The 10,547-nt window shown below is 37.6% G+C and overlaps 1 protein-coding gene across 1 annotated transcript; it reads left to right on the forward strand.

Moving 5' to 3' along the window:
• The first annotated feature begins 468 nt into the window (after positions 1-468).
• Positions 469-10,192, forward strand: LOC117621395 (dentin sialophosphoprotein). The gene is made up of 12 exons (XM_034351837.1): positions 469-953; positions 1,681-1,907; positions 2,414-2,478; positions 2,893-2,967; positions 3,816-4,171; positions 4,963-5,031; positions 5,113-5,201; positions 5,883-8,111; positions 8,232-8,309; positions 8,445-8,550; positions 9,516-9,566; positions 9,699-10,192. Exons 1-12 carry the CDS (start codon positions 585-587, stop codon positions 9,747-9,749), a joined length of 3,765 nt encoding a protein of 1,254 aa, XP_034207728.1. The 5' UTR covers positions 469-584; the 3' UTR covers positions 9,750-10,192.
• The last annotated feature ends 355 nt before the right edge of the window (positions 10,193-10,547 follow it).

Consider the following 10,547-nt stretch of genomic DNA (forward strand, 5'->3'; position numbering starts at 1 on the left):
GTTGACATGTTTAATATGTACAATACTTATTAGAACTATTAATAGTTTTGCGTTGGTATGTTTTTTTTTTGGGTCTAAATTTAGCGTTGGTATCTATTCACTAATATTTCAGTTAATACTTCAACATATTTTGGTATATACTTTGATTTTGTTCCGGTTTGGCTTTGGATTCTTCGATTTTCAAATCGTAAAATTCAAGTAATGAACTAAAAAATTTCGATTTGTAACTAATCGGTTAGGTTTTAATATCATATCAATTGGTGGTCCAGTATCTAACTATGATTATAATAACTGAGTAAGACAATGCTTTTCATAAACACAACGATTATGATGATACCAAGGAATCAAATAACCTCACAATTTCATACTTAAATCGATAAGCAATGTTGCCCTTTTTCTTTTTATCACAAGGAACTCCTCTTTTAATTAGGGGATTCTTAAGCCCTAACCAAACGACGCCGCTTTCAACATAAACACGAGATCAACCAGAAGAGGCATTTTGGTGCGCTCTGTTTGGGACTCGTGCAAATTCACAACAAATCCCAATTCCACGCTAATTCCGTCTCTCTCTAAGCCTCTCACCAATGTACGGAGGCTCATCAAAGCCCGGCCGAGTTGGCGGCGGCGGCTCTGGCCGAGGAGCCGGAGCCGCCAAGCTTGGCCGAGCCTCCTTCCCTCCACCGCACCGCTCCTCCGCCCAAACCAGCCGCCTCTCCCTCGGTGGCGGTGGCTCCAACCCCAGAAGCCGCAACTCAGGCCCCGCCACGTCAGCAGCTGCCGCTGCGCCTGCCGTGGAAGAGCAGTTCAGTTTAGTCGCCGGCCATAACCCACTTGCTTTCTCTATGATCATTCGTATGGCGCCCGACTTGGCCGAAGAGATCAAACGCGTCGAGGCCCAAGGTGGGGCCCCCCGCATCAAATTTGGTCCTCTGCCCAATAATCCCATTGGCAATGTGAGTATCTGGGGCAGTATTTGAACTGAGTACTGCTTAATTTTTGCTAATTTTGTTGGGTTCTGGAAATTCATATTTTAGTGTTTGTGATTTGCCTATGCGTCTCTTGGTCGTGTTTCAATTGGGCATTGCTCAAGTTCTTCGATTTCTCATTTCGTTCTTTAAATTATGTTGTTTTATGAAGTTTCATAGAGAAAAAAAATTTGTGCTTGTACTTTGGGTTTGTGTTCTCCTTGGTTAGTTTCGGATTGGGCATTGCTCATTTTCTTCAAATTTTAACTATTTTCTGTAGGTTATGGAATATTTTATAATTTTTCTGATGATCTTGTACTTGGTTTGTGAGTAATTCTTCAATTGGGTTTTGCTTAAATCCTTAAATTTATTATTGGCAGACTTAGGAGTATTTGTTTCATTCTTACTTTTATAATTTTTTCTTATCTTTTACGAGGCAAAGTTGAGCTGACTTTTGGTTAGGTGCAGCTTATATAGTTCAAATCATATTCCTTTTGTTACTTTTTGTAGAGTTATTACTTCGTCAACTAATTGGGTTTCCTATGTTTTTCGGAGTTTTTGGGATAGTTTGTGCTCCCCGTATGATAAAATTTGAATGCTTTTAAGCCTTTCCATTGGGATATTTGGAATTTTCTTCATAGTAGCTAGTCTTTAATATAGATGCAGCAATTATCTTAACGTTTTCATTGCATTGAATGGTCCAACATTGCATCAGGTTATTGATCTGGATGGGAAGGAGTTTACATTTACATGGTCGCGGGAATTTGGTGACCTCTGTGACATTTATGAAGAGCGTGAAAGTGGTGAAAGTGGAAATGGATTGCTAGTTGAATCAGGATGTGCATGGCGCAAAGTAAATGTGCAGCGTATCTTAGATGAGTCAACTAAGAACCATGTTAAAATGCGGTCAGAGGAAGCTGAGCGCAAGCATAAATCCCGCAAGTACGCAATCTGGTTGCTATATCGGAGTTTCTTTACTTTATCATTATTCAATGTTGATATTCATAATCTTCGGTTTCTTTAATTGTGTCCCAATTATATTTTCAATCCGCATCTCCATTGGTTGTTGTCTTGGTGGTTACAAAATAAAACACCATTTTAGGTGGTACTTTGATGCTAATGCTAATAATATCATTATAACTGCATTTAACATGCAACCAAAGTATCTTATTTCACCCTTACACCCATTCCTAAATGATAGAAAAAATTGTTTTTCATCCATTCCAGATGATTCTTCCTATGGTACATGTTTAAAATTTATTTTCAGTTGCGATCATTTTTGTGTAGCTCTGGTTAGCTATTGGTTATTTGTTTCAAGACTTTATAAGTACAATTATGAGAGGGTTAAAGTCCTTTGTGGTGCATCTCAGTTATGTCTTTGAGCTGTTTAGACTGTTGTCTTATTCCTTTGTTGTATCTATTTAATTTATTTTTGTTCCTTAAAACAGAGCCATTGTGTTAGAACAAAATACAGCTATGAAGAATCAATTAAAGCAATATGCTGCTGGAACTGGTAAGGTTTCTAATGCCGGTTTCATGTATTTCTCTATTTATCAAATGATAGAGTTCCTTTTCTGACTTGTACAGAAATCAATAGTTTAGTGCGAAGCAGAGAAACTTGAGATGTATGTAACTTCAGTCTGTGTAGTCTGCATTGCCTTTATAAGCGAATCAGATTGAACTAGCTAGAACTGTAGTGCCATGAGGATTAATAGATTTTAAGTGCTCAGCCTAAATTGAAGAACATTAATGAAAAAATTATGTACTTTAATTACTCAAGTTGTTTTTCTTTTTGTTTAAATTATTGCTGATCGTATATATATTCAGTTAACTACTGTTTTTTGCTTTTTAGTTTTATAAAAAAGAATCAGAATTTGAAATCTCTGAGCTACTCAAGTGAAGTTTCTGATACCTCACTTGTTTCCAGCTAATCATCAGTGGAGGAATTTCAAACAAAAGAAAGAGCCTCCATTTAAAAAGCAGAAAGTTGAACTGCCTCAAGGTGAGTGGAGCCTTCTTGTAGATATTTTTATTTCCTAACCCTTTTTTTTTCTCTCTCATGGGGAGGTGGTGGGGTGGGCAATCCCTCATACAAGTGACGTCTGTGTATATTGCCATATTACTTTATTTATTAAAGTAAATTGATTGTGCTAATATAATATGGGGCAAGAAAAGACAGCAGTATACATTTACAAGTGTAGCGAATCTATTTCTGTCATTAAACCAGTCAAAGAGAAGACTAACACCATATTTTCTATAACTGCACAACAGTAACTTCTTTGCCCTACAAATCTGTTTATTCCTCTCCTTCCAACAGAGATCACAACTCTGAGTGTGGGGGTGAATTTCCAAATTAGTGTCACTGTTTTGTTACTGGAGACTTGCCAACACCCCACGACAAGGGTCACCGAAATAGGCACTACCCACTGGATACTAAAAACCAAATAACAATAGTACCACACTTCTTGGGTGGTGGTTTGTTGTTTCTTGTGGTTTCTTGCACATGGTGCAGTTATTCTTTATGTCAAACCTCCACCACCTAAATGATCAACCATTAGACACTTATTTTTGCGCCACTGTCCATACAAGAAAAACTGTGTTCTCGTTACTCCTCCCACCCTAATTCAAGCTGTTAGGAATCTACTTCTATTCCCCAGTTAGCTCCTCATAATAAACTTCACTGGAAATCTCCCTTGCAATTGTCCTGCCCACTCAACCTTGTTACTGTCCCCGGCCAGAAAAGAAAACCATGTCACTATCCCTCTTCCCTCCTTTTTATGGTTTGAAAATCTTTCTTCTTCCAGGTTTCCAGTTTTAAAGTTGTTAATTGAATTGCCTTCAATATTATAGGATTTTCAGCTCCTCCTAAATCAGCATATAAAACTGGAATATCAGCAACAACTACTGTGAAGGGCAGGTACTCATCATCACCTCTTCCATCTCCACCTGAGCAATCCCGTGCTCCATCATCTCCATTAAGAACTGGAAATATTTCGAAGAGTCATGCAAGTGCAGAAGATATTGTACCCTTTCAGGTGACTAGTAAAGACAAACCTGCTCCGAGCTCTGATAAAGAAATTCCAATCAGGGGTACTACTACAGCACGGAAAACAGTGGGCAAAGGCAATAATGGAGCTAACCCTACAGATTTGCAGAATATGTTGATTACTTTGCTCATGGAGAATCCTAAGGGGATGAACATAAAGGTATGCACTAACTAATGACAATTAATATATTTGATATTAGCCTTGTGTCTACTATTCAATTTTCCAATCATAAAAGGTCATTTTATGTTATTTTATTTTAAATATCACCATTACTCCAAGTGGACTAATGCCACTTCGTAAAGGATATTTTCCCAAAAGGGACATATACCTCAACCTTAAGGGTGACACCCCTTCACACAAGACAAAGACAGAAGAGAGTTCTACGTTGCCTGATCCAAGATATCCATGTGAAGCCCCTAGCCATAGACACACCCAAGACAACCTCCCTAGGGGTTAAGGACCATGGACTCAAGGGTATCGACATTTAGCCCGCAGCCTCCACCATACATGTCATTTACTCAATTACAAAGATTTCTGGAAGACAATTTATTATTTCCTTTTGTAGTCACTGTTTTTTAAGTACCTCACAACCAGACTTTATCACAATAAGTGGAAAATCAGTACAGTGTGATGACCATACTATAGGTACAAAACTCTCTCAAAGTAGTATAGGTGTATTACATTGTCTTTAATTGATTGTGAAACCTATTTTTTTTAAATCAATTTTAAATTATGTACTTATTAAAGTTTTTTTATAAATTTGTATAGTACAATAATAAGTATAGTATTTTAATCACACAAAACCTTACATGCATGGGATGAACAATCAAGTTTGCCAATACGGTGCTTCTGGAATCCTACAGAATAGAGCAGCTGTTATAAATTCTTTCAAATGTCTTGTTTTCTTCTCACACTACTTATCTCACTCTCTCTGTCTTGCATGTTTTTAGGATTTGGAGAAAGCTATTGGAGATTCGTATACCAACTCTGTAAAGAGAATTGATCCCATTCTTAAGAAGGTAAGTGATGGAAATCCTTGATGCCTATTACTCAAATAAAATTAAGTAATTTTATGTTTTCTCATTCAATTTTGATATCAGATTGCTAATTACCAAGCTCCAGGGAGATATCTCTTGAAACCAGGAGTGGAGTTAGAATCCTCCAAGAAACCTTTGTCTGAAAGTGGAAGGTACTCAAGTTTTTTTTCCTTTCTCCAAAGGCTACTCTTCCTGATGAAGTCAATTAGTGGCAAATTTGTTTTCCTGTTCTCTTTGTCTTTTAGCATATACGGAATCTTGGGTCGACTACACAATACTAAACCTAATGGCTCCTGTGTATAGAAAGATAGAAGGAAAATGGGTATCTTTTGGGCTGTTTGTATCCCCTTTGAGCTTGCATGATGTCATTAGAGATGCTTTATGAGTTCCCCCCCCGGACTTATAAGTGCATATGCATTATGGTTGTTATGTCACACTGAATTTATTTATATGATGCTTGAATGTTAACTCCATTCATTGATATTGAATATCTGAAGTTTTATGCTAAACTACTTATTGTTATCCCAAACTACTTTACCTAGAATCCTTTCGTTTACTTTTATTTCCCAACCTTTAACAACAAAGAACTCATGGACTATAATTTAGCTTTATAGTCTATCCTGGTTGTACTTGTATCCTTGTTTTTAAAAGCCGACTGACAGTGGATCAAGCAAGGATTTCCTCTTGGAGATTTTGATGCAAGTTAGTCATTGAGTATACGACATAATGATCACTCTTGTGGAATTATATAGTCTGTGTTCGGTGGTTGATAAGCTGCTAGTTTCTGTCTCTCTTTCTGCATGTATTTTAATGTGCATGTAATTAATTTCCAGTTCCCCAGAGGATAAACTTCGCCAGACGCCGGCTCATAATGAGAACCGTGATCAAACGCCTGTTCGAGCACCACACTTTGAAGAGAAAGTTACTCCTAATGAGTTGGAAGAACGGGTTCAGGGACAGTTGAATGCTACAATTGGAGAAGAACCAAATGCATTGATAAAAATTGATAACCAAAAGCATTCACCTGATTTGTTTGGTGATAAAAGGGGCTCCGACAATACTGAAGCTCAAGTGGGCAGTTCCAGTGATACCGGAAGTGACAGTGACAGTGATAGTGACAGCAGTGATACCGGAAGTGACAGTGGAAGTCCTAGCAGTAGCAGAAGCAGAAGCAAAAGTAAAAGCCCAGGGGGAAGCGGGAGTGTAAGTAGTAGTGATAGTGAAAGCGATGCATCTTCTAATAGCAAGGAGGGTTCTGATGAGGATGTGGATATTATGACAAGTGAAGATGATAAAGAACCAAAGCATAAATTGCAAGGCTCCGAACCAGGGTTCTCTACTTTGCCCGTCCCATGGAAAACTCCTGATGGCAGGCCTGTGCAGAGTGGGTATGATGAGAAGCAAGATGATCTTGAATTTGACACAGTTGAGACTGAAAGACACTTGCCTGATGTGGAAAAGAAGACTGAATTTGCTGTAGTTGGTAACTCTAATCGTAATAAAGGCGAACAGCCTCTGGAAGAAACAAAACCCTGTTCACCTGAGCATGGGGAGCTCCAAGACCTCCAAAGTTTTGTAGACCCTTTGTTTGGAGGGGACACTACAATCAAGGATGACTTCAGGTATGAGCAGTCTGACAGCTCTGAGAGGATATCTAAAGTTAAATCCAAAAGGGGTTCTGAGGTAAAGCACTCTGATGAGAAATCGGAACGCAAAAAAAGGTCAAAAACAGAAATCTCACAGCAACCTCCTGTTTCTGTGGGTAAAGGTGTCCATTTTCCAGAAGCTTCTCACAATCTGTCTCCTGATAGACTCATTGAAGGCTCTCATAAAGACCCTGTCTCTCAAGCGATGAATAGAGCTGATAGGGGTGGGAATACTGAATCTGGCTCTATAAAGGCATGCAACCAATCATCTTCGGGGAGACATAGTTCCGAGTTTAAACAATCAAGTCGGAAGTCCTTTGATCATAATCCACAGGCAAAGGTTCCTGATCCAGCAGAAAGACATGATAGATATGCCGAGAGTTTAGGACATGGCCGAATGTATTCTGAGAGGAGCTCTCATATGCATGAAGGTTTACCCCTACAAAAAGATAAATTTCATAGAGAGAATCAAAATGAGGATGATTATGTGAATGAGAAAAAGATTCCAAGAAATTCCAAGGAAGGTGGTATCCGAGCCAAACAATCAGTGCCTTTGGACTCCCACTACCAGAAACATGGTGATATGGCTGGAAAGGTCAAGGGGAGTGGACAGGTTTCCAGCCTGTTCTTGGGTTCTTCGCCAAAGGATAACAGCAGAAATGGTGCAGACGGACTAACTGTTGTTAATGGTAGAGGCAGTAAACTCCAAAGAGAGTTTTCAGACTTGGAGTTGGGTGAACTTCGTGAACCCTTGCCTGAGGAAACAACAGTTAAGAAGCAGTTTGAAAGAAAAAGTTCATTTAAGCAGTCAGACAACAAAACGAGCACTTCAGAAAACTGGGTTTCTGATTTTAGTAAAGTGAAACCTGCAGGAAAGGCAAATTTTGATTCGGGAAGGCCATTCTCACCAGATTTAAACTCTAAGTTTCCTAGTAATCAGGAAGGCTCAAATAAAAAGAGGAACTATGAAGATCGCATTGAGGATTTAACAAGGTCTCAACCGAGAGCTGTGCAATCCCTGTCGCAACAGCCTTCACGAGTAGATCAACCTGATGTGGGGCGCCCTTTTAGTAAATCACTAGATCTTAGTAGTAAATCTAGGCAGAATGAAGCTGGAGGTAGACAAGTGATTGGTGTGGATGGACATGGAGAAAGCAATAAAAAAGCAACCCCAAATGTTGCTCAGCAGCATGACTCTAAACGAGGTTTAGTTTCCCACGCCATAAAAGAAAGTAAAAGACAGGCATCCAATATGATGGTGGATTCGGCTGATGTACGAAAGGATTCAATGCTGGCAGAAGGCAATGACAGTGATAGAAGAAAAAGGGATTCTTCTTCAGATGAGAATAGTTGTTCTTATTCTAAGTATGAGAAGACTGAGCCTGAGCTGAAGGGACCAATAAAAGATTTCTCTCAGTAAGTGAACAAAAAGCGTTTTTACCAGTGAAACTAATTTAACCATGCTTTGGCCCTGTTGTATTTACTTCTGTTTTTGTCATCTGACCTACCTTGTATTTTTGGTTTTTCTTGTCTTAGGTACAAAGAATACGTGAAAGAATATCGTGATAAGTATGATAGCTATTGCTCGTTGAACAAGATCCTAGAGAGTTACAGGTAATCTGAAGATTCCTTTCACCTTTTTAAAGGCAATATTGCTTCTTATTTATTGTTACTTGTTTAATTAATGGCTTTATGTTGATTTCGTTCAAATCTGTGCATCTCAAAACAATTTATTCCTGCTAAATGTAGGAATGAGTTCCAGAAGCTAGGGAAAGACCTTGACTATGCTACAGGCACAGATAGACATTATAACATCCTGGGGCAGCTGAAGGAATCCTATCGTCAGTGTGGAACGGTATGCCTTGTTCTTGGTTTTCTAAATACCTTTCGCACTATCAGTTTGTACTTGATGCTTGAAATGTGAAGTAATTCAGCAAGACATTGTCTCACTGTTTTCTTGTTTTGATTATGTAACTTCAGTTTCGCTTATTTTGTTTTCATAATTTTGTTCAGTGTTGTTTGCATGCCTTCAAATTTGGCTTCTTAGATATATCAGTGAAAATTTTACAGATCAATGCACTCTTTTAACTTCAATGCTACACATATACGCCTGAGCATATTGTGGTGGGATCCAATTATTTACACCTGTGTACCTCTTGAATGATGAATAACAATACCCGAAAATAGTTATTAAAAATTGTAGTGGCTTATTTTTTGTGAATGTTAATGATTCTATCAATGTATGGAAACTAAAACAATTAAAAAAAATTAAGGATGATATGATAAGAATAAAAATTATTTCGCTGTACTATTTCCTGCAGCTTTTCTGTTTCGAACTTGTACAAACTCTAAATTCGTTCTTGTACATGTACAAGTTTTGAAGTACAATTTACCCTGACAAGCCACCAGATTTGGGATTAATCCTTTATTTGGCGAGTAAGGAAAAATTTGATCAAAATAATGTTGTCATATATAAATAGTTGACAGTGTGTTGCTGGTATTTATATATTTCAAATATTTGTGTAGATACTGTTTTACCTCTGATTCTAAATTTGATCAAAATAATGTTGTCATATATAAATAGTTGACAGTGTGTTGCTGGTATTTATATATTTCAAATATTTGTGTAGATACTGTTTTACCTCTGATTCTATTTTTCTTGAGTATTTACAATACATAACGCGCTTTGGGATTTTTTTTGTTTTCAGTTTCTCCCAATACTTTAAACTTAGCATTTATGGTTTATTTTTTCTTCAAATAATAACTAACTTTATCTTGTTGAGCTTTTCGGTTTGACTCAATTAATAACGTCACTTGCAGAGACATAAGAGGCTGAAAAAAATATTTGTGGTGCTTCATGAAGAATTGAAGGTAATTCATCCCAACCCCATCGACCTCCATCTTTGACTTGTTGCAACTATGCATTTGCTCTTAACCTTCTAGTTATTTATTTAAACACATCTTTTTGTACGATTATTCTGAATATGTTTCGTCTGCCTGCAGCACCTTAAGCAAAGGATTAAAGACTTCGCAGTCTCATATATGAAGGACTGAAGAGAGAATCTCATCCTCATTCACTAGAATTGAAGCCTCTTCTTTCAGGTCCTGAGGGTGAAGATGGATATGATCAACGCACAACGCAGTCCTTTCGTTGGAGATAAATGTCCATGTCCTGTTGAGAGTGTCGTAGGGTTTTGGCTGTGCCTACCTAGTATATCCGTACATAACATTTATTATTTGATTTTTGTGTATATTACTTTTGTACTCAGGTCCGGCTTTTTTGTTTTTTGTTTTGCCTGACCTATTCAGCCTATTAGGTTTATTGGGCTCCTTGATGTTGTGCTTTATGTGCATATTCGTGTATCGTACATACATTGGGTGGGAAGAAGAACTCAAATAGAGAATCAAATAAGACTAAATCATTGATAGGATCATGCAGATAAATTCAATTGTTCACCCCTTGCGGATGGTGAAATTCAAATTCTATTATTCATGGATATGCCTTTGTTGGTGCTGTGTTTTCTTCGTCACCACCAACAACAGAAACAAAGATGGTGACGGTTGTCAAATTTCTGTCATTGAATATCCTTTGAGATTGGCTCTCTTGTCGGCGATAAGAAAGCATAAAACTTTTCTGTAAATGGTTTTTCTTTTAACAAAAAAGATAAGTAGTTAATAAAAGATTGAAAGACAATGACATTGTTTTGACAAAATTAAATGAGTGACATATGTGAAAGTAAAATGGATGTGAAACACCTCATATGTGAAAAGTGTGGATTTATAAGGATCTAGATTTTCTCCGTTAAAATCTACTTACATACGAAATTATAATTTGCCTTAAAATATTTTACG

Source organism: Prunus dulcis, chromosome 3 (genome assembly GCF_902201215.1).
Source record: "Prunus dulcis chromosome 3, ALMONDv2, whole genome shotgun sequence".
In the NCBI taxonomy this organism is placed as follows: Eukaryota; Viridiplantae; Streptophyta; class Magnoliopsida; order Rosales; family Rosaceae; genus Prunus; species Prunus dulcis.

Excerpts from the sequence above, each read along its gene's own strand:
- LOC117621395 (XM_034351837.1), top strand. The coding sequence starts at position 585 with ATGTACGGAGGCTCATCAAAGCCCGGCCGAGTTGGCGGCGGCGGCTCT. Across the intron at positions 8,112-8,231 it reads CCAATAAAAGATTTCTCTCA|GTACAAAGAATACGTGAAAG; the intron begins GTAAGTGAACAA and ends TTCTTGTCTTAG. Across the intron at positions 8,551-9,515 it reads CCTATCGTCAGTGTGGAACG|AGACATAAGAGGCTGAAAAA; the intron begins GTATGCCTTGTT and ends CGTCACTTGCAG.